Here is a 26,704-nt window from a genome sequence, read left to right as displayed (position 1 = left end):
TTGATACCAACAAGACCTGAGTAAGCGTTTCCCATAATGATGTTGCATGTTTGCTCATCCATCCAGGCAGCATCCATTCTGGGTGCTGGGCTGGCGGGACCGAGCTTTCTATGACTGGGATCTGGAATTTGCCGTGTCTGTAAGTTTTCAATCCCCCATCCAAGACCTACCTTCCTCCCCTACTCCTGGCAGGTGAGCAGGCTCCGCCTATGGTCGCCATGTAAACTGAGGCTGCAGTTAGTAAATGGTGGAGCTAGGGCCGCTCAAGGGCTCCTCGATTTCCAGCTTCCTGTCCCACCACTGCTATTTGAAGGAGAGGAGGGAGGGCCCAAAGCCCTTGGAGAGAGAGACTGCCAGGGGCTGGTGTGGCCTGGGGGATTCCAGACGGTGGCTGGTCTCTCCTCTAGGATTTCACTCAAGGTTAAAGGTCACAGTGGATGGGACAAGGCCATTGTGAGGGTCCAAGCCTGCCCATATCATGGACCCTCTGTGCCAGGCCCTTTGCTGCTGTTTTGGGCAGAGGCGGCAGTCAGGGCTGGGTTTGGGCCAGGCACAGGCCTGCTCCTGTCTAGGGGTTCAGCATGAGCTCCCCTTCCCCGCTCCGCCTTAGAATAACCCAAACCCATAGGGACTTCTGGGCCCACGTGCTTCCCCCCTCAGGCCCTTTGCCAAAGCCATCCCAGTGCCTGGTAGACTCAGCCCCGCTCTTGATGCCGCCTTGTTGGTCTTCACTGCCTCCCACCTGCCTGTCTCCTTCCTTGTGGGTGTCCGGCTTCCTGGAATGGAAGCTCTGGGAGTCCCAGACGGGGGGATCTTGTTCCTGCTGGGGCACCAGCACCTGGAGCTCAGTGAGGACTTGTCTCTCTGCCAGGGTCTCAAGGTGGTTGTGAGGACAAGGCAGAGTAGGGCACATCCCAGTCCCTGGAAAGCTGGAAGGGCTGTCGCCTCAGCACTCGGGGAGCAGCGGCGGGTGCAGGTGAGGGACAGCAAGGCAAGCAGGAGGAAGGTCTGCTTCACCCTCGCTTTCCTCCATTCCAGGCAGGGCCCCTGGGGTGGAGGCACAGCGGTCCCTGCCACCCTCCAGACGTACCAGACAAACCCAGAGCCAGAACCTGCGCCGTCTTAGGTAGAAGTACATGGAAGTTTCTGCCCAGTTTTAATGGCCACTAAACCAATTGTCCTTCCAAAGCTCACCCTGCCCTCCGGCTCCTCCATGTTCTTGACCTTTTCAAAACAAACTCAAGCACAGTCACAGTGAAATACGTTTATTTTAATGTAGACTGTCTTAGGCATGGAGGTAGTAGTAGCTGTGAATTTCACTGCAGGATGGAAAGGAGCTGCATGCTGAGGGTGGTCTGAACCCTAGTCCTCTGCCGCTGCAGTGGACCCAGCTGGCTGGCCTCAGGCCCCAGCCGGCCACCACACTAACCCTGCGAAGAGAGGGGCTGTTAAAGACGAAAGCACACAGGCAGGAGGGCTGAGCCCTTTGTGCAGGGTCTACAAGCAGAGGGTCAGGACTGAACCTTAAAGCCTAGAGGGATTGTAAAGCCCAGGTAAGGTTAGCTGTGAAGTGCAGGGTCGTGGCAGAGCTGGTTTGCGTCTTCCTAGGTCTTCCTAGCAGCCAGAGCACAAAAACAATGGGCTATTCCCACTGGCGTCACAATGGCCATAAGAAAGCAGCCAGCTTTTTGGATCCTGGGAACTGAGAAGACGGGCTCCCAGGAGTGGACGCTGCAGGAGGTGGGGGGTGAGGCGACTGCTTGTAGCACAAATACCTGGCGTGTCTTTGCCGTTTTGGTCACCTAAGCACGGCTGCGACTCAGGTGGGTCCAGAGAGCAGCCGCTTGCTGGCCCAGCTTACTAGCAAGACAGGTGGACTAGAGGGCATGAGAGCAGGGGACCTGAAGCCCCCTGATGTCCCTGTGGTGCTGTTTGGGTTCGCTTCTCACCATCACAGTTCTGTGCCCTCACAGCGCTCAACCAGAAAGGCACCTGGCGCTCCCGAGTCCTGTCTAGACCAGTCCCGGGTGGGGTTGTCCTGTCCTCATGCTCTCACGCCTTCCATCTGGGCAGAGGCTCTGGCGTCGCCCCACGCTCAGGCAGCATGCAGTTAGCCCCCTGCTTCAGATCCCAGTTCTTAGCCAGGTTGCAGGGGTGACGGGAAGAAGCCGTCATGCTCAGCCTCAGGAAGGCGAGGGCCAGGGCCCTCAGGTGCGAGGGGGATCCTCTTCCCACCACCGCCGCCAGGTCAGCAGTTGCTCAGCTGCGGGGCGGAGCTGGCACGGAGGCCCCACACTCAGAGTGAAACCAGTGGCTTTGCTGCTTAATCCCTACCCTCCCTGGGCTGGGACCGGGGCCAGGCCTGGGGTGGAAGTGAAAGGGAGGCCAGGCCTGTTCCCCTCTTGGCCTGGCCTACTTCCTCTCAGGGACCTGAGGCTGGAGCCAGCGGAGGGGTGGGGGTAGGCAGGACCAACTGCAGAAGCAGGAGAAGGAAGGAACTAGCCCTCCGTCCCTTACCCTTCTGTAGACAGGAAACAGGCTCCGAGACTGGCAGGCTGTGAACGCTGCCAGGGGTGCACAGGCCCCACACCTGACTCCCAGGCTAAGAAATTGGGGTACAAGGAAAGGATGGGGAAGAGAAACTGGAAAGGTGAAAACACTGGGGCTGGGGTTTACTAGCTGTGCAACCCCTCCACGCTCTGCTTCCCTCAACTTGTGATGTTAGTGAGACAAAGTGAGTGCCCCCAGATGCTGTGTCCAGCAGCCAGGGCAGGACTGGGACCTCCAAGGAGACCTGCTGGGAGGGGCCTGGACTGGGAAGAGCCTCTGTCTGGCCAGCCTGCCCGCTCGCCTCCCTGTGTGGGAGGGGACTGAGGCAGGCAGCGGCCTGGGTCCCAGCCTTGTCAGAGGGGCCCCGGTCCTGCGTGCCTACAGCACGGTGAAGCGTAGGGCTTTGGGGATCAGCTCTGGAAAAAAGACAGCCTCTGGGCAGAGGGAGAGGTGGGATCCCCCAAAACCCACCTCTTGTTTCCACCCCCGCCCCGCCCCGTGCAGGGTTAGGGGCTGTGCCATTCCCCAGGTGCACCTGGCCTTCTTCCTGGCCCGGGCGCTTCCTCTGCCCAAGTCCCCAACTCCTCTCGGGCTGTCCACCATCTTGTCTCCTTTGGTCTCCGCTGGAAGCGGTCAGTGGCATCTCATGACCCTCAAGCTTATCACAAGAGGAAATGGAGGCGATGGGGGGCAGTGTAGGGTGCCCCAGAGCCTCCTGCTCCAGCCAGGCTCACTCAGGTCCTGGAAGAAAGGGCTCTTGCTGGCAAAGGGCTTGGGGACCGTTTCCTACCTTCTCTGAACTGTGTGCACTGTGGGTGTCACGGAGACCCCTGGGCCCACTGTTTTGTGAGGGTTTCAGCTGGCTGTAACTGGGACCAGCTGTGCCAGGCTTTGCCCCTTCATGCACATTGGCAGAAGCCCCAAAAGCCTGTGGCTAAGCTACTCTGCCAAACCCACCCCACCTTGTCCTGAGACTTGCAGGCAGGACAGATTAGTGAGGTTTGGGAAATTCGAGGTTCTAGCATTCAAAGCCGGATCTTTCCTTCCTCGGGCAAAGGGCTTCACCTCCAAAATTTGCGCTTCTTCTGGACTATGGGGTGCTAGCATCCTCTTCCCAGGGTGGCTGCTAGCCCAGGAGACCCATGCTCGTGGGGAGCTGATGGAAGGGGGGGTTGAGGGGGGCTAAAGGCATCACAATGACCTGGGGCCCTAGCAGCCAGGCAGCACCAGGAGGAAGGTGGCTGGGGTTGGACACTGATGCCCCCTCTCTGGGCTGTTCAGGGTTTTGGCTGCATAAGCTCTTTGCTCCCCAGTGGGGAGAAGCAGATGGCAGCAGGCAGGCATGTGCTGTGCTGGAATGGTGCACGTTCAGGTGAGGGGGTGGGCTCTCAGCCCACACAGGTTTCTGGGGATCTCAGGATGTGGGGACAGTGCTTCAGAGGCTCCTCTGTGGGTCCCTGCAAGCCAGAATGCTAACTTCCTCCAGACGTAGGGTGCCTGCTCAGCAGAAAAACGGAGGCCTGGGTGGGCAAGGGCCATCAGGGACAAGCCTGAGTAACCCCTGGGTCTCCTAGAGTTCCAAGCCCAAGCTACAAGCAGCCTGCTCCAGCCTCCAGGAGGTCCGGCGATGCACACGCCTCGAGATGCCCGACAACCTCTACACCTTCGTGCTGAAGGTGAGTGACGGAGCTTCCCACGGCGGGGAACACGCGCACACGGCTCAAGGCCCCACACAGCTGCCCCTTCCTCCCGCAGGTGAAGGACCGGACAGACATCATCTTTGAGGTGGGAGACGAGCAGCAGCTGAATTCGTGGATGGCTGAGCTCCGGAAGTACACAGGCCAAGGGTGAGGTGCCCGACTCCCCATCTCAGCTTTGACACCAACGCTGCTCTTCCCAGACCCTGAGCCTCTGCCCCTTCTCCGCAGGCTGGAGAGCACAGACCCGGAGCTGCACGTTCCCTCCGCTCCGGAGCCCGGCACGGCCAGCTCTCCCAGGGGAAGCACAGATTCCCTGAACCAAGGTGAGGGGTCTGGGCCCTTGTGCTCTGCGTGCCTCAGAACGCAGCCTCAGCCGAGGTCGTGAGGTGCCCCAGGGAGTCACCATTACACATCTTCTCAACCAGGTGCTTCTCCTGGGGGGTTGCTGGACCCAGCCTGCCAGAAGACAGATCACTTCCTGTCCTGCTACCCCTGGTTCCACGGCCCTATCTCCCGAGTGAAGGCGGCTCAGCTGGTTCAGCTGCAGGGCCCTGACGCTCACGGCGTGTTCCTGGTACGGCAGAGCGAGACCCGGCGTGGGGAGTACGTGCTCACGTTCAACTTCCAAGGCATAGCCAAGGTATGGCCAAGGCAGGTGGGGCTGCTCCCCCAAGTTCAAGGCCCGCAGGGGCCACTGCCTGAGCCTCCCCTTCCTCCCCGTGCAGCACCTGCGTCTGTCGCTGACGGAGCGGGGCCAGTGCCGTGTGCAGCACCTTCACTTCCCCTCGGTCATGGACATGCTCCACCACTTCCAGCGCTCGCCCATCCCCCTCGAGTGTGGAGCGGCCTGCGACGTCCGGCTGTCCAGCTACGTGGTGGTCGTCTCCCAGCCGCCAGGTGTGAACCCGGAGCCCCGGATAAAGGGGTGGAGGCCCAGGGAACCCCACCGAGGGGGACGCGGGCTGCCACAAACCTTCCGACACGGCCTCTCTGTCACTTGTCCCCCAGGTTCCTCCAACGCTGTCCTGTTTCCCTTCTCCCTCTCTCGCTGGGATTCCGAGCTGGGCCTTCCCCACCTTAGCTCCTCCGGCTGTCCACGGGGGCTGGGCCCGGAGGGTCTCCCAGGCCGCTCCACCCCGCAAGAGCAGATCTTCCACCTGGTGCCTTCGCCCGAGGAACTGGCCAACAGCCTGCGACACCTGGAGTCGGAGCCTGCCAACCGTGCCCGGGACTCAGACTACGAGATGGACTCCTCCTCCCGGAGCCACCTGCGGGCCATAGACAATCAGTACACGCCTCTCTGACGGGCAGTGGACTCCCAGGCCACAGGGGCCCTGAAGGAGCACAGCACGCAGACAGGAACTGGTGAATGTACTTTCTTTCCTTCCTTTCAGAGAGAGAGTGAAGGGACACTGTTAACTGCTCCTTCCAGTTTGGATGTGACCCTTCTATTAGGCCTGTTAAAGGGCCTCCTGTAAGTTCCCACCTGGCTTTCTCCTTGTTGTTTACAGATGTAGTTCTTGTCCGCAGATGCCCTAACTCCTGCCCGGCCCCAGGCCCAGGGGGCCCAGCACTGGCACTCTCAGAGGAGGGGGGGAGGGTAAGGGCCAGGCTGGCAGTGGAAACCTTTTCTTACTGACACTGTCACAGCTGATGACAGACTTTCTACTTGGGGAACGGGGCGGGTGGGAAGGAGGGGGGTCCATCAGGAAGCCCAAAACACTAACAAGCCCTGGATTCCCTTATGGTTTTCCCGCATAGCTTCCTCCACGTGCAGCTCTGCGGCACCCACCCTATCCGCTTCGACCCAGCCTTACAACAAAGCTCTGACAGAAGGACAGGCTAAAGGTCAAAAATGATTTTAAACATTTTACCTCAGATAAATTTTTCAAAGGATTCAGGTTTCAAAACTGAACCAATGCTTATTTCATTGCACTGTTTGAACTAATACCCATCCGATGTTTGTAGTCAGACAGCTATGCAACCCTCCTAACTAGGGCCGAGCCAGCACCTGCTTCCTGGTCTATGGCAGCCTCAGGACAGTCGCCTGCTGCCGAGTAGCCACTGTCCTTCCTTCCTACATGAGAGAAGTGAAGCATGTGGCCATTTCAGAGAAATCCAGGCAGTTACTGAACTAGGAGGGTGGCAAATTCCAGTTCTACCTGGTGCCTTAGGAATAAACAACTGGACTCTGCTCCTGGCAGTGCTATGGCAAGTTCTCCTTCCCGGTGGGCTCAGCCCCCAGCATCCAATGGCTCATTCAATGACCCCACAAGGTTTTAGGCTCAATCTGGTGCCACAGCTGACAAGGAGCTCCTCTTAGCCCAGCCAGTGTGCTGTGCCAGCGGGTCCCGCTGCCTCTGAGGCGTGCGCATGCACACATGGGCTCAGATCTCCACCTCTTCACACGTGACACCACTCACCTGGGGGCTGGCTCCTCCCAGAGAAGGCTCAGTGACGAGGGGGCAGTGACAGTGTGAGGTCAGCTGCTCCTGGGACCAGCTCAGCTTTAACATGTATGATATACATCAGTTAGAGGCTAAACCAAACCTTGGCCTGAACTTAAACGCCTGCCTGCCTTATCTGGCCAGGGTCAGGGTTTTGTCTGCTCCCTCCAGCCACTCTCAGTATTCTAAGAGGTCAGAGGTGAGACTTTTGCTTATAGTGCTTATAGAATTTTCTGGGACTTGAGGGGGTGGGGGGGCAGGGCATCAACTAACCACCTCTTCACTTTTACTTTTAAAACCAACACTCCTGGGTGTTTCCACAGGTTGTAAAGCAGATCCGATCCCGATTTCCGGTCCATTTCTAAGGACACTTACTTTCTACACACCAAGCAGGTTTCGCTAAGCAAAGCGTGAACCAGAGGAGCACACACTATTTTGAATGTCTCTTAAAAGATAAAGCTCATCACAAAGTCCATGCTGACGAGTCACTGGTGCAGAAAAAGGGCAAAATAGACAATGAACCACGCATACCCCCTCCCTCCACATCTGGGCTATGACCTCTTCAAGCCAGGGGCACCCACTTCTAAGCAGTCTCAGCATAGACGTCTCAGGTAGTACGTACCAAGAGGCAGCAAACTAGTGGCTCAGCTCTGACCCACTGGCTGCCAAGTACCAGCTCAGATTCTAAGAGAGCTGCAAGTCACCACCTCCAGGCTGCTCCAGTATAAATGTTCAAGGAAAACATTTCCTTTCCAAACATGTCCGAGTTACCAGGACACCTCAAACACACCCCACAGAAAGCCCTCCACAGCTGGGAAGGAGTGACCCAAGCCAGGCTCCTCCTTTCTGCTAGAGCAGGTGGAGCTGGAGGAGAGGGAGCAGTGGGTCCCTGGGCTGATGCCCTCACAGTGACCCTGCTGGCTGTAGCTAGCTCACAGCATGGCAGCACATGCCACCCTCCTTCCAGTCCTGATGTGACCACCGCTGGCCTCAAGAGGCCAAGCCAGCACCTCCACGGAAAGCCCGGCTGTGAGTGCCAAAGGGACAGTAAGTACCGCGACCGCTGCAGTTCTCTCCAACCAGACAACAGCCAGGGGACTGCTCAGCACCGTCACCTCCTGAATCTGACTTTAACGAACTTTTACAAACTAACAGTCACCAGCACCAAAGAATTAAGTCAACTAACCTGCCTTGAATTTTAGACCAGCAATCCATATGGCTTTATCTGGTATAAATCTTCTGCCTCTGATCATTTCTGGACCGTGTAGGAAAAAGGAATAGCAATCATTAAAATCTTAGACCACAAAACACTATTTTTATATATAAAATCAAGGCCTTGAACTCTTCCCTTCCCTAAGGGTTGCCTAAGATTCCTCCATTCTTTTATTCAGGGCTGTCTCCTATTGCAAATGTCATGTGAGCTCTAACATCTCCCACAGGTTAGAGGAACTTGTATATTTTCCACTGCCTCTAACAAGGACACATCTGTCACCCAGTGTTGGGCTGGAATAAGCCACACATTGTAACACACAGAAAATGGGTTCATCTTATATCATTACAGGCAGAAGGTATTTGGCAAATTGTTATATATTGTTTATGTACTGTACAAGTAACTTATTCTTGAATAACACAAATTTTGCTATAATGTACAAATTGCTATATGTGAATTAAAAAATGTTTTCAGAATATTGATTTGTTGCCAACAATATTTAAAGGGTCTGTGTATTGGGACTATGGTCTCTGAAATCGCTGCCCTGTGCAAACACTTGCTTTTCCCTGTGTTCTCCCATAAATTGAGGACATTAACAAGGCTTATGAGTCTAGCCGTAAACTGCTTTGTACATCACTGCATCTCTTCTGCCCTCTAGATTATCAGTTTTAAAAAAAAAAATGAATTCTTATTTTTCCATTACAGTTGACATATATCAGTTTCAGGTGTATTTTATTCACAGCTTTTTAAAAAGTATCTCATGCCCCCTACTGGTGAAACAGGCAGATGTCTGAATCAGGACCTCTGGCTAAGGACACTCATTGGGTGCAGGAGGATTGAAAAGGAAGCTTACAGGATCAGCGTCAGGCTGAGGATGTGGAGTATCAATGCTGCCCAACTCTGGCCAGCCTTCCTCCTTCTGAAGCGGACCTCTATCCACCAAAGAGAATATCTCAGTCTTGTCTTTTTCTAGAGAGACCTTGAACCAGAACTAAAGGTGAAGAAGAAAAATCATTTGACAACTAACCTTCCAGGATATTAAGAAAACACAGCCTTCCTGCCTTGGTATTAACTAGAAGCTTATACAAACACACACTAACTGGATATCAGTTTTTAAAACTTTTTTTATTTTTTAATTTTTTTTAAGTTTTTATTTTATATTATCTACAAAGTAAAAGTTTTTCCCTTAACTTAAAAGTTGAACCACTGTAGACAGTGATCACTTCATCAAACTTGATTTATAAATAATAATCCGTCAGTTTGACGGTAAGAACTTACTGAAACTTTGTCAAGTTTAGTAAAAGGGTGTTCCAAGTCTTGATTTTTTTTTTTTTAGCAGTAATAGCAGCAAGAATCACTCTTGTTACTTTTGCTAGCTGATGTATACATGACTTTCAAGGGTTATTAAAAATAAATAACTTCCAGTTTGAGCAAGCAGAGCTGGGGTACTTGCGGGACTCGGAAACAGCATATGGAATTGGAACAGCCCACAAGTTCCTAAATGCCTCTACTCAGTCCAAATATCTTCCACTGCAAGTGAACTGTTAGCATTCCTATTGGATGTTACAAGAAATCAACATATATTTTTAAAAAACAAAATAAATGAAATTCTAGTTTTCTGTGCTTCCAGTTGGTAGAAGCAGTAGAAGGGAGGAGGGAATTTGGCCTTTCGGTTCCTCCAGGGCAGCCTTACAACTGCTGTTGGTGGTGGGCTTGTACTGTAAGAAAGAAAAGTGAATATTTAAACAGAAAACTGGCAACACCGCACATCAGCCTAGTGTCTGCAGCGCATGACTGTAAACTATCCTTGTGCTAGCTGAACAGGACTCAAAATTTAGTTCACTTCCCCCTCCCATCTGCACCAAAGGGGGGAGAGGGGAAAGAGGGTAGAACAAACCAGTAAGACGTAAAACCACTTCAGATAAAACTCCCAGAAGACTTGTTGCTCATGGGGTAGAAAAACAGGCTGTAACATACCCCCTCCCCAAATATTAGCCCAGCACCAGTCCTGCTTTCAGAGGAACGCCATGGCAGTCTCCAGGGTTAGCACAATCACGGCCTCTCCCTGTCAGGGTGCAGGCTGGAGCGAATGCTACACTCAGAGCCGATCCACACACAGCACTGCTCATCAGCAGTATTCTCCAGAGCTACGATCAAACTGTCATGGTGGTAACCCCCACGCAGACTTGGGACTCAGGAAGGAAACCACTGCCCTGCCCAGCCTGTCATAACAAGGAAGGCCAACTGAGTCCTAGGCAGCATCAGCTCCACAGCTGCCGCTGCTTCTCAAGCCAAACCTGGACCATCAGAACACACACAGACTCGGCCCGGAGCCTCAGGCCCTGACACTGACTGATCGTCACAGTCCCTACTGTGCACACTGACGGGTCTTGCTAGTTCTCAAATGCAGGGTTTGAAGCGCTGGCCCTGCCTGCCATTCGACCTGTGCGAGCAGAATGCTTGGGGTGCCCGGCGGCCCCTGCACACACACGCCTCACCTGAAGGGTGCGTCATATAGGGGAAATGCGCTGTTGTCGAGACTGGAATGGGCTGTAGTGCACTTTGAGCGAGGGCGGCCTGGGGACCGCCGGGTGGCTGTGTCGTCATTAGCATCATTGGCGCATGGGCAGTTGGATGAGAAGGAACCATTCCTGACTGTACATGAGCCTGAAACAGAGAGCTCTTTTACGCATACAGGCAACATCTCCAGCTTAAACAACATGTTAACTGTGTTCCTTTCAGGGGCTGGGGCTCTCAGGAAAAGGGCAACAGTGGGCCCTCAGGGCCCCTTCTTTTCTCTGGGGACACTCCCTAGTGGGACATCAATTGACCTACAGACATGCTTCACCCTTTAGCAGAGCGATCCTGCAAGGCTGAGGGGACAGACACCCACTGAGCACAGGGAGAATCAGGACTCTGGTAAGTCCTAGCCTTCATTTCTGATCACTCGATTCTATGAATGGGGCAAGGTCTACACCAAGCTCAGACCCCAGGGCCACCTGTTCAACGGAACAGGCGAGAAGCAATCATGCTTGAGAATCTGGCTTCCATGAGGGGCCTGAAGTAGTTTTACAGAGGCTGTTCCTTTCAAGTAGGAAAGCAGATTATTACTTTATAAGTGGAGACTTGTCAAATTCTGTTCCATGGATTACTCTTGTTTGCCCCCCACCCAGCCCTTCCGCTTCCTGCCTGCTCACCAGCACCCTCAGCGGGGAAGGAGCCAGGGCCGTGAGGAGAGAATCTGCTCTGCTGAATGAGACGCTGATGGAGTAGGAGGAAGGGGAGGTGGCAGGGAATGGCGCCAGTGAGATGGGAGAGGAAGAAACAGTCCGTCCAGCCCCGTGTCCCTGTACCGAGTGACAGTGAGTGCGACCTGGTCTCACTGTCAAGTTGGGAAGGCTTTGGCAGGGCCAGGAAGAGCCCTTTCCTACCGCCCACACCGTGCGCAATTCCAGACCCTGGTAAGCCTGAAGGCAATGCTGTTTTCATTATCTTACATATTCCAAAGGGCCCATGCGTATCTGGCTTCCCTGTGTTAATCCATTTTGCTCTTTCAGCACAAAAACACCAAAGTGAGGTTTTAGGAACCCCACTCTATATTCACATACCTACTTAGCCACCAGCCTCTGCTCACATCTACAGGACCCCGCTCTCATGAAGCTCCTGATCCAGCCAACCAACCACGCTGGCCCACACTGACCACAGCAATCCCGCCCCACATCCAGAGCAAACCATCGCTGCAGTGCCACACTGCGCCAACTCCCAGAGCTGTGGGTCTATGACAAGGCCACCTGAGCGTGCCACCGAGTGTCCTCTCCAGCCCCACACACCAGAGCTCAGTGGTGCACTTGGACATGAACTGGAGCTCAGTGAGGCAGTCTAGTCAGACCCACCTAAGTGCTGTTATGAAAGCAGCAAAAAGAGACATCGCATACAGCCAATTTGCCTTCCACAGCTCCAGGGCAGGCCTCAAGGACAGTGTCAGAGCCCAGCTTCGGTGTGGTCCTCTTCCTCCTTACGACCCTCGGACTTCTGTCAGCAGCTGATGCAAACAGCAACCACTGAGACAGCAACCACACCTGCCAACCTTAAAGCTCACACGGAGGTGAGCGCCACAGAGCTTCCAGAGCTGCTCTTTAGGGAAAATGCACACACCTGGTGCTCTCAGCCTCTCGTCACACTGCACCAATGCACAAGGGCAAGCCTCTCAAGCAGGTCAACACATGGTCAAGACGAATGTATGGACAGCCCGAGGAAACAGGAGCGATTTCTCTGGAATCCATGTGGCCAACATTCAAGCTGACAGGCCCAGGGTAGCCAGAGTTAAGAATTTGTGAAGGTCCCTTCTCCCTGCCACACACTTCATCGTGTGTGTGTGTGACAGTGCATGTGTGTAACCGTGTGTGTGAGAGACTGTGTGTGTGAGAGAGAGAAAGAAAAAGAGAGAGTATATGTATGGAGACATACATATATATCTCAATGAAGCTATTTAAACACGGAAAGCAGACACAGGAAGGGAAGGAGGACCGGGTTGCATTCCAGAGTCAAAGATATTTATATGGTCTCGGTCTCAGCTGGAAAACGTTAAAGGACTGACCAATCAGCAACTTCACTGACCCCATTACAAAACCACACAAACATCCATTTAGGGCCAGATCACGTGTATTTGAGCGGGAGAAGGGAGACAGGCAAATCACACAGGGTTTCCTAGCGTGGAGAGCATCCGGCTCTTGGCTGCTTATCTGATAACCTTCCTATTCTACTTGGTCTTCACAGAAGGTTGGCTACAGCTGATTTACCTGAGGTACGTGGGCCATGTGGGGCGGGTTGGTGTACGCCGGCTGGACGTGAGAAGGGTGGATTGTGAAGACCGTCTGCTGTGCTGCTGGGAAACTGTTCTGTGGCGACTGCGTGTTGGAAGCAGGTGTCATGGACGGCGGGGTTGGCGCGAGCCCCGCGTGGTAAATGGCTGATTGCTGCTGTGGACCCGCCAGGTGGAGAGCCTGGGTGGCTTGGTGCTGATGGTGCTGCAAAGTGACAGAAAGAATTAAGCAAACCACCTTTTTCATGAAAAGCAGGTAAGGGCCACACACAAAGCTGAGCCTTGTGCATGAAAATGGGCTCCACCTGGGCGCATCTCGGGTGCGGGCATGGCCAGCACAGGAGACACAGGGAGCTGAGAGAGAGTGGGACCCATTCAGAGACTTCCTTTCTGGGGGAGAAGCCCCAGTCTCAGTGTGGCAGAGCAAGACCACTGCCCAGGGAACTGACAGATGTCAGAAATACCTAACCACCTGTTAACCAACGTGATTCCAGAAACAGGAAAAACTCATGTCCCAAGCAAATTCCTTAGATTTTTAAATATTGATGTTTATTCTTACTGTGTCTTTTAATGTGACTTAAAACCAGCCCCAGGGGCACAGTCTGCAGAGTGCATGCTGGCTGCAGGAGGCAGCGCTGGGCTGCTGGGTGTTCTGATCACAGAGTCCCAGCCCCCTGCCTGGCACGGAAGCAAACAGCACAGAAGAGGAAGCAACGCCATGGAGACCTCTGGGTCTCTCCTCACCTGGACGGGACTGGGTGCAGGGTGACTTCCACCATGTTGGCTTTGCTGCTGGCCAGTGGGGGTGGCTGAAGGCTGAGGATGTGGAGTATGTGGGTGCAGGGTAGCATTAGGATGCGCATACTGCTGAGCAAGGGAGCCAGTGGAAACTGAAGTGGAAAAAAAAGGAGTGTGTACAATTGACACGGGTGAAGATCCCAACTGCTCCTTATGCCTCGCCAAATGCTCAAGGCCTAACTTATGCTGTTACCAATCTCTACATTTGACTTCATTTAAACCATCAATTTTCATGAAAAATTAAGTGTGAAGTTATTGCTTAACAATCAGATTAGCATTTTATTCATGATAACACAACTGTACACATTATATAGTGTAAATTTATTCTTAAAACAATTACAAGGTAACTTAACAAAGGCAGAAACAATTCAAATATCTCCCCCCACCACACACACACACACACACACACTCACTCTCTCTCTCTCACACACACTTTAGCTCAAGGCCACCATCTGGCTAACCTCACCATGCTACTGCCCTGAAGCTGGCGTAGTGTCCCGTGGGCACAGACTGGGAATGGGGCTGGATAAGGAATGCAGCAAAGACAAGGCTCTATCTTTAGGGCCAATGACCACAATTTTTCTCAGCTATTGACAGAAGCCACCTGGGCCCTCTCTGTTCAGCAATCTCTCACCTTGCTTTATAAAAATCTAGTATAGAACTACCTAAACCAGGCATCCTCAAACTACGGCCCGCGGGCCACATGCGGGTGTTTTTGCCGTTTTGTTTTTTTACTTCAAAATAAGATATGTGCAGTGTGCATAGGAATTTGTTCAGTTTTTTTTAAAACTATAGTCCGGCCCTCCAACGGTCTGAGGGACAGTGAACTGGCCCCCTGTTTAAAAAGTTTGAGGACCCCTGAGGTCCTAAACTATGTAGAAAATGGAGTCTCTTCAAAGCACCTCCGTCTTTAGAAAGAATGTTACTAGTTAGCGAGTAACGTCAGAGGAAACATGATAAGCCAATTTAAGTAAAAACATTTTCATTAAAGGTAAGAACTCAAAGCCAATTCTTTGTGAATCTTAGCATGAACCATACCTTGGTATAAAACAGGGAGATTAGGTATAGATGCATCTATTCACATCTTTCTAAAAGAGCAATTTGAGAATCAAAAGCACAGTAAGATGGGTTAATTGCTTTGTGACTATCAACAGCAAACTGACACAAAAACAAATCATGACGTGTCAATAAACAGAGGACAGCGTTCTAGCAACCTGTGGCTCCCAGCCTTCTCTCAAATTCCTCCTAAGATCCCTGAGAAGCCAAGCCCAAACATACACAGACACTTAGGGGGCTAAAACAAGCACTGTTTTGGGATCAGGCACCCTACTACCAGGCAAGGCTGTGAGGGTCACCAGAATAAATGCCGCTGGGTGAGTCCCTTGTCAATGTTAAGCAGAGGATTACACACAAAGCAATTCCGGAATGCTTGATCTTGTAGGGCCAAGGGCCACCAATATTCCAGTCCAACTGGTCCTCTCTCCAACTGCATATGTATCTTTTAAAAGAGGGAAGGGCAAGGCAAAGAGCCAGTGCTAGGACCACCTGTGCATCCACTGCCAACACCACAGCGGGGGGATGCCCAGAGTACATTAAACGAAGAAAACTCTTTGGTTTATAGACTGGGAAACGTCCCTAACTTATAAGCGTTACCATACAGTGAAACATATTAACAAGGAAAACTGTGGTAACATTCTCTGGGTGTATTTTGTTCCTCTTTTAACAGATTTTTATCTTTTTAAATTTAAGTATAGTTGATATACAATATATTTCTCTGGGTGGTTTTCTTTAAGAAGCATCAGTGACTGTTTTCTGGGATCTAGGAAAAATAATGTGCTGCTTTCACAGTTCGAAAAGTCTATGAAAGTAGTCTTTCTTCTAATTTACGGGCTTAGTACAAGGCCATTCTTCACCAGCACACTCAGTAAGCTGACTTTCAGATCCCCTCAAATTATCTAGGCACTGACCTGGACTAAAAGATTTGACATAAATTTCCAATCGTCGTTCTTGTAAAAATCTTATTTTTCAAATGTAGTCATTTTATTTCTAATTTATCTTTACTGTTGAAAGTATTACAGTTGTCCCTTTTTCTCCACACCCTCCAACCTGCCTCTCAAATTTCTTTTTAAATGACTACACAGCCACATGCAGCGAGCGGCTGGTGAGACAGCACTGCGCCATCACCACGGGACGTCCTACTGGACAGCGATCCTAGTCACTCGTGTCCCTGCCTCCAAGCTTCTCAAATGTTTCATCTGCAGCAATACGAAGGCTGTCTGGGGAAAAGCCACCTCTTACTCCCAAATTCTATTCATGAGGTCTCAGAGTACAGAACCCCAGAGTTCCTATTTTTATAAACTTTATTTGTTCAATAAACTTTTGTACTAAAAAGTTTTAAACTTTACTTTTAATTATCTTATAACCAAAGTATTAAGAAAATAAAAAGCAACAATAAATAAAAACACAAAACTCTAGCATGACCATCACAAAGAGACTATGCCCATAAAATCTGATAATTATTATTCATCAATTAAAAAAATGTTAAAAATCTTGAAATTATTTCAAGAAAATTAAAGATAAAATATATTTTACTATACATTTTTAAAGGGCATCTCTGTGATAGTTTACCAATTATTTAAAGCCTATAAAGTAATTAAATCTATATCTCATTTGCCTTCATACTACTGTACTTCAACTAATCTGAGTGCACCCACATAGGTTTTTGTTTTAAAAAACCCATCCTGCCTGGCCAGTGTGGCTCAGTGGTTGAGCATCAACCTATGAATCAGAAAGTCACAGTTCATATTCATGGTCAGGGCACATGCCTGGGGCGGGGGCTCAATCCTGTGTGGGGAGTGAAGGAGGCAGCCGATCAATGGTTCTCTCTCATCCTTGGTGTTTCTATCTCTCCCTCTCTGTTCCTCTCTGAAATCAATAATTTTTTTTTAAAAATAAAAACCCCACCCTTTTTCTACTCTAAACACTGGTAAGCTGCAATGTATACAAGAAAAATCAAGTAGATGTAATCTATAGTTCAGAAGCTGCAAATAAAATTTAAGGAAGTTTAATTAGAAATATTTCCCTTTGGTCACCTTCTTGTTTAAAAGGTATAAAGCAAGTACCTTATCCATGAACTCCTTTTCTTCCTCAAATACAAAAACTCAGTGGCTAGCTAATTAATTCAATATAATTAACAACAAAAATATAGTGTCCCCCCAAAAATGGATTCACTTTGAATAATTATAAAGCAGTGCTTATTAAAATACATTTCATTTCCAAAACTGAGCTATCAGCTGGTAAAGTGTGTGTAGTACATTTTTTGGGGACAATCTGTAGTTTGGTTCCTTGAAAGGCCCAAAGAATGAGACCAAAACAGGCAGACCGAGGGACAATTAAAAGCCTGAGGGCCCAGACTTGTGGCTCAGTTGGTGGGAGCATCGTCCCTTCCACCAAAATGCTGCGGGCTACATCCCAGATAGGCCACCTGCCCTGGTTTTGGTTTCGATCCCCGGTCCCGGTGTGTACTGGCGACAACTAATCAACGTTTCTCTCTCACATCAATGTTTCTCTCTCTCTCTCTCTCAAATCAATAAAAAAATACATAAACATATCCTCAGGTGAGGATTAAAAAAAAAAAGGCTGAGGGGGAAAATAGTTGGAAAGAAGAGACAAGAGAAAGGGAACCAATATAGAGTAAACGAGAAAAAAATACAAGAGAATCTGAGAAAAAGAAGTGGAGAGCAAAGGACAGTAAGTTCTGAGGGTTACTAAGTGTATCATTTAACTGCTTTTATTATACATGCTCATTAATTTAGCTAAAGATTTCAGACAGGTTAACAATAAATTTAATTTCTTCAACTGCTTGATTTAGCTATTCATCAGTTAAACACTTCTATTTATAAAACTTAAGTTGCCTTCATGAAACCTGAATTAGGTCAAGCAAACCAAAGAAGTATTCCTTTTTTTTTTGGCCAGACCTGGTCCAGAAGTTTCCTACTTGCTGTGTTCCTTGATATAAATGTTCAAAACTATAAAGACACGATTTTTCAAATCCTCCTAGCACTAACCACATTCCAAAAATAGTTCCCTAAGCCATGATCTTACTGAAGCCAATTCAGTCCAGAAAGCTGTGTGTTTAATTTGCAAGTAGGTGTTTTCATTTTGACCTTGGATGCACAAGTCATGAGAGATCACCAGCACTGCAAAACTTTAAAAACAAAACAAAGCAAAACAAAATCTTCCAACTTTTAAAATTGATGTTAAATTTAGAAAAAAAGGAAGTGAAGGAAAGTTGAAAACTCTTTAAAAGGGGAGTAAAAGTCAACTAGACCAAAACCATGACAAAATGGCAGCAAATTAAATTACAAACAGCAGCCTCACCGTTAGTTTCTTTTAAAAAGTACTAACACTCCTTTTTAAGAGAAGCTGTGCTGAGACAGTTAATGCTTAGGTGTGATGATTAAGGACCTTTTAGCTACTTACCAGGAAATGGACTCCAAAACTAACAGAGACAGTAAGATGGTGAGGATAACTACATTTGAGACCTCAAACTGAGTACATAATATAATTACTGACACTGTCTTTTACATAACTATATTACATACAGTTTCCCTTTAATAGTATATATACAGCAAGACTCCTTTTTAAAGAGCATCTATTAAAGGATTAAATTTGTTAACATTTCCTAGCACCACATAAATAATATTTATACACTTATTTTTGGATACCAAGTCATGGCACAATTAATGAAAATTTAAGTCAAATGTTTTCTAAGTTATTTTTAAAATCTGGCATTTAGTAGATTCAGACATTGAGTCATTCAAAAATAATTCAAAATTTAGTCCCTAAAGTAAAATTTTAATGTTTCCTAGAATATATATTTCACATAAAGTGACACATTACTGGCATAAAATTTTAAAGGATTTCTATAAGTTAGTGCCATTCTATTCAAAACCAAAAGTCCATGACTAGCTTTATTTGAAAAATTGCCCTACAAATAGAGAAAACACACCTTCCAAGTTCATTTCCAAAAGAAAGCTCTGTCCAGACTTTCTCCCTTTAGGAGCAATCCTTTATCTTTTCACTGGAGGTGAGAGGGGCTGGTGTTGCCAAAGGTAATCTCTGCTAGGTCATGCTTTCCTGCTTAAGCTCAAGACATCCCGCGGTGTCTGCCACAAATACTTTAAACCTTCAGTCATGCAAAGATTAAAAAGACACAAATGTTTCCCCCTAGTTTTTCCATCCTATTCAACTCAAAATCCTTGTAAGAATAAGTTTCTTATCAGAATATTAGAAAAGCTAACGTTGTTCTTGTTATTAATACTAAGTTTGTGGCTTGGTTAAAAAAAAGTGATTCAGGAAAAGTTTTTCACACAAGGAAACTATTAGGCATTTCCAAAACAGTCACATGTTTGCTTGGTATGCAAAAATTAATTTCTGAAATAACTCAATTTCTTAACCCAGCTTTCTTGAGCTGGGTTATATTTCATTTTTAAAATTCTGAATTATTTACAGATACACATATCTTTAATAATTTTGTCTGGCACAAGGAAAATATTGTTCAACAAGTCTAGTCCCTTAACACGTATTCTTTAAAAAGTGTTTTACTGTTGAATTAAAATTAGTATAAAAAACCCAACTCACTGGCAAAGTAGAAAGAAGGGCTTGTCTCCTTGTTGTATGGTAATTTGGGACATGCTGAATTTGGGAAATAGAAAGGTAAATTAGGCTTTTGAGGTCTACATTTTCCTAATTTTCTGGAAAGGTTGACATATTTAGTAATTTCTTCTTTTATTCATGCATAATTCATTCTTATTTTACAAGAGATGACAAGCACTTTAAACATTGCTACAAAATTAAATAAGAGAGGGCTGAAGAAAAAGACACTTTTCTTCTGTACTGGGATGTCAAGTTCTGCAGGCTGACTTGCTTAAATAAAAGGAATAACATTATTATCTAATAAACAGACCAACATGGCATTCCACTGAACAACCTTGATAAAAAAAATGTACCAAAATAAAAATTACACAAGTTTAATTCAAAATATAAACAATTCTGCAAGTCACTATTAACAGAAGTAAGATGTTTTATTAGGCATCTGATACTGGATCCAAATTTTAGAAACATAATAGTAATATTAAACATGAGTATATCATTTATTACAATGACTACATAAAAGTGTGTGTGTGTGTGTGTGTGTGTGTGTGTGTGTGTAAATACGGCTGAAAGGATATGCACCAAAATGTTAACAGGTGTTGTCAGGTGGAGGGACAATAGATGCGTTTTAAATCTTTTTGCCTACTATATTTTCCAATATATCTGCATTAAATTACCAAAAACAAACCAAAAAAAGGATTCTGGATCTAACTCTTCCTGTAGAGAAAGTCTCAGAACTATTTCTGAAAGGTAAATAAAACACTGCCATAAAACAAAGGAGATGAATTAGAAAACTAGATGTTAAGGAAACAAAAAGTAACTTCTTAGGAGGGAGGGGGCAGAGGCAAGGATAAAAGTTAGATTAAGATCAAAGAGATGAAGTTTGTGATCAAAGTCCTTTTTAAGATAGCTACAAAGAGAACAAGGTCAACAATTACTTAGAAAATATATATATATATATGTATATGTACATATATATATATACACACACACACACACATATCCTAATAATTTATTTAGTAATTTGTTAGCATATTTATATTAAATATACCAAAAATTTAAAAACAATAATCAGTCTCTCATTATTAGTCATTAGTGGTCCTTTCTATTCTCTAAGCCTTTGCCTGTGACCAATTTATGAATAACAAAAAGGTGACATAATTGTCACTAACATCTGGGTGCATATTCTTGTTTATATAAAGTTTTAAAAATCTAGATAGGCTGTCGCTTAAAAACAAACCCAATACATACTCAAAATATTTGATTTCTTTGGGAATACAATATATAAATTGTTCAAAGGAGATGAGTACACAATTAATTTCCATGTAAGAGTTTTGTCTTAGTTTAAAATAACACTTAAAATTTGTCTGTATGTGGCATAACTAGGATTTAGAATATCTAAATGACTGAAGAATTAATAATAAACTTGTTTTAGCAGATTAAAATTATGGTTTATGACAGCAAAGAACAAAATAATTCCTTAGTGTTCTTTTTAAGGTATGAAGTATCTAAGAGAACCTCAATTAACCAGTAACAATCATACCAAGTTCACAGCCTTGCCCCTAGCCAGCCATCATCAACAGACATCAAGGAAATACAACCTGGGTAAAATGCAGGAGAGTAGTTCAGATCTGGTTGAGCAACTTTCTCCTGGCACTAAAGAACTGGCTCTGATGACTAGTACATTAAGTCTAGTGATTTGTTTTGTTTGCAATACTTCCTATTTACCCAAACTTGAATGGACTTCAGGGTCCAAGGCCAAGTGCTTTTCAAATGAAAATGTTCTGGGGAGGCATAAAAAGCACTAATGCCTCAAATAACAGTATTTATTGTACAGGCTGTTTTAAACCAATGAGGTTCTTTCAATCCACTGAATATCTCCATCCAAAAGTCAAAGCCAGATGTTGGCGTTGAGGAGAAAGATCCTGCACAACATCACAGTATTGCTACAAAGTCTCAAAATCATGGGTGCACGAATAGCTATTATCTAAAAGCAATGGAAATTTTAGCTCAAAAGTTTCAGGTCTTATTCCAAGAGGAGGATGCGAGAACATGGAAGGAAAGAAATGTTTTTTCCACTTGTTAAATCCTGATGTATTCAGCAGAAACATAAAATAATCATAGTGAACTTTTCACCTAAGCTTTTAACAAACTGGAAAAGTTGAAATATACACAAATTGCATAAAAGCCAGTGTAGGAATCAATGGGGCTTTTATGTACATTCTTAGTCCTGGTTAAGACAACTGAAGACAAGCCAATGAAAGGAGATCATAATCAAAATCATAAGTCAAATCAGTCTGTCAGTTTATTTCTCAATTAAATTATGGATGGGCTTCTTGAAGGAAATGTAGCAATTACATCATTTTACTTAAAGCACATAATCCACAATAGAAAGCTTTAAGTGATAATGTAGAAAAGTAAAGTCAGACTTCTGCACTTGATAACAGTAGTGCCTTTAACCATGTGAAGTCTGAACTGTGCAATAGGAGCCGCCTCCAGGACAGAGGCACAGCGCTGAGTGCCGGGTGACAAGAAGGATGCCTGCTGCTGCCCCAGTCCCATCCCTATTAACCTCTAAATGTTATCAACTGTTATCTAAAGTTAAACAAATGAAAATCTTTACATTCCTAGTCATTCAAAAAGTTGAAAGAGGTTTAAAAAATGAAATGTCCATGAGGTTATATGTAATTGTAATTTCATTCTCATAGAGGTATTCTTTTCAATTGTATGCAGAAACTTACATCTCTCTCCTCACACTCCAAAAAACTGAAATGCCAAAACATCAGAAAAGTGCAAAAAACAAAACCTACTTCTTAATAAGGCTGGTACTTAAGGTGCATTTTAAAAACATAAATATAGGAAAACCCATTAATTTTATGTTACACAAGATATAAAGTGGAAATCTGTTTTAAATCTCAACATTGAAAACCATATTATTTTAGAACTTTAGACAGCTGCTAAATTAACCTGTACAAAGTTCTCTGGCTGTAAAACTAAGACAGTAATTTTTGCTTATTATTAATTATTTTTACATATATTTAATTTTTATAGAATATTTTCATTTTGCCACTTTTTAAATTGATTATACTTGAACTGTAAATGTCTAAAGCAGACCTAATATTATACAATTTCGACCACTTAAAATACAGCAAGATGCAGAAACACAATCCTATATAATAAAAGGCTAATATGCAAATTGACCGAACCGCAGAAGGACCGGTCACTATGACATGCACTGACCACCAAGGGGCAGACACTCAATACAGGAGCTATCCCCTGGTGGTCAGTGTACTCCCCCAGGGGGAGTGCTGCTCAGCCAGAGGCTGGGTTCATGGCTGGTGAGCGCAGCTGCGGTGGAGGGAGCCTCTCCCGCCTCCACAACAGCGCTAAGAATGTCCAACTGTTGCTCCCCGTGGGGAGCGGGCCTGAGCCGTCAGTCAGACATCCCCCAAGGGCTCCTGGACTGAGAGGGCGCAGGTCAGGTCAGACTGAGGGACACCCCCCAAGTGCACGAATTCTGTGTACCAGGCCCGTAGTAGCATTATAACAATAGCATTATAACAAAAAGCAATAAAAATATGTAAAGCCAGTGACCCCCGAGCAAGAGGTGAAGTGCTGGTCAGGGCTTTCATTTTGGTAAAACTTGCTCGCATGCCTTGTGCAGGGCACATCAAATGATAATACCGACGAGGAAGAGAAGAAAGATACCTTTCTCCACAAAAGATGCTTCTGTTACACACATCATTACATTTAGTTAAAGGAGAGACATTTAAACAGAGGAATTTCAGGAACAGAAGTAGAAATAATCAGCCAAGGCTTAAAGCAGGTAAGAGATAAAAATAGGTCCATTTTTTCTTTAGATTCTTTACCCTCAATGTCATTAAAAGGCCAACCTATTCTTAAATAGAGTAACTTTTCAAAGCTTTAAAACACATTAAGAATAGTCACACACTGAAAAAGACAAACAAAGTGCTTCCTACCATACATCGCATGTGTCTGCTCGTGAGCCCCGTACTGAGCAGCTGAGGAAGATACGAGACCCGGCTGGGCGTGTGCTGCTGGTGCCATCATCCTGGCATTGCCCTGTATTACAGGACTGTAGACATGAGGATGCTGTGTTCAAAGACAAAATAAAGAGCCAACATTCAAATTCCAAAAAGACTCACTCAAGCAGATTTTAGTGAGATGTCTTAACCCTATGGTGTCCAGGTTTCCAAAAACAACTCTGAAAAATTAAAACTTCTTGGCTATTTAATTTGAAATATTTAAAATGACCAACAACCTTCTAATATATATTAAAAAGCACCTCCAATCCTTAGCTATCAACCACAGCATAACAAAAAGCACCAGATGTAAAGGGAAACCCAAACCCCTCTACCATATTAAAAGTTAAAATTAGAAATTATTTAAATGAAACAAAAATTATGAGTCCCATCGGCCTTACCTGAGACTGATAATGGGGCACGTGCTGAACAAGAGGCTGATTTGGAAACTGCTGAGGACTATAGGCCACGTACTGTGTGGAATAAGCTGGTGGGGTGGCCACAATGGGTGGGCCTGCCGCTGAGGCGGGGTGCATCATGGTGCTCTGATGATGCTGGTCTTGCCGTTGTTGGGGCATATTTGGTACTGCAGAAGATACCAGTGTAAGAAAACGGCATTGCGAGGCACAAAACATATGCACGTGGTCCACAAGGCTCTGCAGGATCTACCCTCCTGTTTGCCTCTCCAATGCCAGTTTTATCACCCACGCCCACATCAGCCACTCTGGGTTGTCTGCCCATCAGACGTGCTATTATTCAACCTCAAACACCAACCCCCCAGTTCCCAGCTTTGGTCATTTTGACTTGTCTTCCAGGTGTCAGCTTGAAAGCAACTTCCTCAGAGAGACCTTCTATGATGAGCCTCCAAACTTGATCACACTATGAAGCGTTTCCATCATACTACTTCTCAAATAACCCGTTTTATAACACCAAATTATGCCACTTGCTAGAGAAGGGCAACGGACTTAATAATTTAAAAAAACCACACAGACATACACCAAAAAGCCAAAATAGACCAAACACGAATCTTAACTCCAGCTTTCTTCATTTCCCACCACTGAATTCTCCAACAATTTCCTGCTTTTTCCCAAATCCAGAATCACACACTATCTTGTAGCAAGTTTCCAAATAATAGCTCTTTTTAAAAATTAATTTATGTCTTTTACTATTCCACACAGATATCTGCCTATGGCCCTTCAATTAAGAATTCTGCTCAAATGCCATTTTCTCTATAATGTCCTTCCCAGTGCCCGCTAAAGGAATCAGCTGCAAGCTCTGTGCCTCTCCCTCTCGTTCTATTGCAGCACGGACTGTTTTCTATGATGGGTTTATGCTGTGATGTTAAACAAGCCATTTGAGGGAAGAAATCATGAACCACTGCTTACAATAGGTATGAGGCACAAAAAATAAAACTTAGTATGTTCATAAAGTCATCAGAACTATTTATGTAAGTAGCTGCTAGTTTAGAGATAAAATTTGGTTTTTATTTTAAATATTTGAATTTTTTTGCTAAAAGTATGACTGTTGCTGAAATTTAGGAGAACCAGTTATATACATTTTATCCACTTAGAAAAGCAAACTTGAAAACCAATACAGTAATATTTTTCTGAATTTAATCCTGAGATTTCCCATATCAAAAAAGCATCTTTTTAAAAAAATCCTCACCAGAGTATATGTTTATTGATTTCAGAGAGAGAGGAAGGGAGAGAGAAAGGAAGGGAGAAACATCGACAGGCTGCCTCCTGTGTTTGCCCCAATCAGAGATTGAACCCACAACCTAGGTATGTGCCCTGACTGGGAATCAAACCCACAACCTTTTGGTGTATGGGATGACATTCCAAACAACTGAGCCACCCGCCAATACTTAAAAAAGCATCTTTTAGTATAGGAAAGCCATCCAAAAATCAAGTATCTTTTTTTAAATGTATTTCTTTATTGATTTCAGAGAGGAAGGGGAAGGGAGAGAAACATCAATGATAAGAATCATTGATTGGCTGCCTCCTGCATGCCCCCTACTGGGGATCAAGCCCGCAACCCGGGCATGTGCCCTTGGCCTTCAGTCCGCAGGCCAACGCTCTATCCACGGAGCCAAACAGGCTAGGGCTCGAGTATCATTTTTATCAAGTGAAAGTTTGTCTAATTAAGCTTACTGAGTTTAACCTATTCACTATCACTATTACTTTTGATACACATTATGACCCTCATATATTAAAACAAATTTAAAAAGCTAGTCAAGTTTACCATCCTATTAAAATTAAAAATTAAACATTCAGACATCTTGTCTAAAGCTTCCCAAGAGACTGAGAGGCAGAAGCACCTGGCGAGGCCACTCCTGGATTACTGACCCTCAGAAACTGTATGAAGTAATATGTTTGTTGTTTTAGACAACTAAGCTTTGCAGTAATTTGTTGTAAGATAGATAAAAGAGTTACTATTTTTACCAGTTTTTGATGTAAGAGAGTAAGATGCAAGCAAAGAGAGTAAAAACCTTGCAAAGTTAACTTGAATTAGATATATCAATACGGGTTTCTGAATTTTTTAAAAGAAAGAAAAAAAAGTGGTTATTTCCCAGGTTAGTCCACTGAAAAGGCTCAGAAGCAATAACTCAATAGCAATAAGTGTATCCAATGACCAGAAAATGGTTTTTACATACTATTTCCCAGCAAAATGAATCAGGGTTCTTTGGAGGAATACTGATTTGGGTCTGAGTTTGAAGATTAGCCTCAGATACTTTATTTGTAAAGAAGATGAGCACTACTAGCTCTAGCTGGTTTGCTCAGTGGATAGAGCGTCGCCCTGCAGACTGAAGGCACAATTCCAGTCAGGGGCACATGCCTGGGTTGCTGGCTTGATCCCCAGTAGGGGGCGTGCAGGAGACAGCTGATCAATGAGTCTCTCTCATGATTGCTGTTTCTATCTCCCTCTCCCTTCCTTTCTGAAATTAATTAAAATATATATATATATAGATGAGCACTAAAAGGACCTGGCAGCCAATGTGAAGGGATTGCCATTTGTCAAAGGAAAATCAATGGGAGCAGAAAGAAGGATAATCAACTGACTCAAACACAATGAATACACAAAAGTGTATGAAAACCTATGCAGCATTCATAATTTAAAAAAAAAAAAAAAAAGAATAAAGTGGGGGTGTGTGTGTGAGAGCTCCATCCATCCTTAAGCAAGCAAGCAAGCAAACAAACAAACAAACCCCAAAACCATTTTCACTGGACACTATTGAAAGCAATCAGGGCACCAACTCACCACTGAAAACTGGCCCTCAGGCCCATTTTAAGCACTTAATGGTAAGCATTTACCCTAACTTTTCTGTACAAATTCTTCAGGACAATCAAATAGCCCTTGTTGAAAAGAAGACTTCCTCACAAAATGATTCTAGCTAATAAATGGAAAAGAAATGTAAGAGTACACCATTTTCAAACTCCTAATTAAAGTGGTTTTTCAGAGTATAGCAGTCCCAGATCAGC

General features: G+C 45.8%; 2 protein-coding genes across 9 annotated transcripts in view; one reads left to right on the top strand and one right to left on the bottom strand.

Moving 5' to 3' along the window:
• SH2B3 (SH2B adaptor protein 3) overlaps positions 1 to 8,389 on the top strand; it is a 37,891-nt gene extending 29,502 nt beyond the window's left edge. The window contains exons 3-9 of one of the 2 annotated variants that reach the window (XR_008555312.1): positions 4,125 to 4,226; positions 4,306 to 4,397; positions 4,479 to 4,573; positions 4,676 to 4,890; positions 4,976 to 5,147; positions 5,259 to 5,615; positions 7,021 to 8,389. Coding sequence is in view for 1 of the 2 variants with exons in the window: in XM_008142724.3 (XP_008140946.2) it covers positions 4,125 to 4,226; positions 4,306 to 4,397; positions 4,479 to 4,573; positions 4,676 to 4,890; positions 4,976 to 5,147; positions 5,259 to 5,554 (972 nt within the window). In the remaining variant the exon portion in view is untranslated. Of the gene's footprint in view, positions 1 to 4,124; positions 4,227 to 4,305; positions 4,398 to 4,478; positions 4,574 to 4,675; positions 4,891 to 4,975; positions 5,148 to 5,258; positions 5,945 to 7,020 lie in introns of those variants that run through there. The other variant, XM_008142724.3, reaches the window with a different exon arrangement.
• The window catches only part of ATXN2 (ataxin 2), an 88,024-nt gene continuing 68,467 nt past the window's right edge, over positions 7,148 to 26,704 (bottom strand). For 3 of the 7 annotated variants that reach the window (XM_054712806.1, XM_054712802.1, XM_054712807.1), the window contains 7 exons: positions 23,627 to 23,811; positions 23,163 to 23,295; positions 19,171 to 19,224; positions 13,474 to 13,619; positions 12,707 to 12,934; positions 10,406 to 10,574; positions 9,529 to 9,625 (listed from right to left, as the gene is read on the bottom strand). In XM_054712806.1, the coding sequence (XP_054568781.1) occupies positions 9,597 to 9,625; positions 10,406 to 10,574; positions 12,707 to 12,934; positions 13,474 to 13,619; positions 19,171 to 19,224; positions 23,163 to 23,295; positions 23,627 to 23,811 (944 nt within the window). In that variant the 3' untranslated portion in view covers positions 9,529 to 9,596. The other 4 variants (XM_054712804.1, XM_054712805.1, XR_008555311.1 and 1 more) reach the window with 3 other exon arrangements.

Source organism: Eptesicus fuscus, chromosome 23 (assembly GCF_027574615.1).
Source record: "Eptesicus fuscus isolate TK198812 chromosome 23, DD_ASM_mEF_20220401, whole genome shotgun sequence".
NCBI lineage: Eukaryota > Metazoa > Chordata > Mammalia > Chiroptera > Vespertilionidae > Eptesicus > Eptesicus fuscus.
The sequence above is the reverse complement of the archived record's forward strand: the minus strand, read 5'-3'. Positions and strand labels throughout refer to the sequence as shown.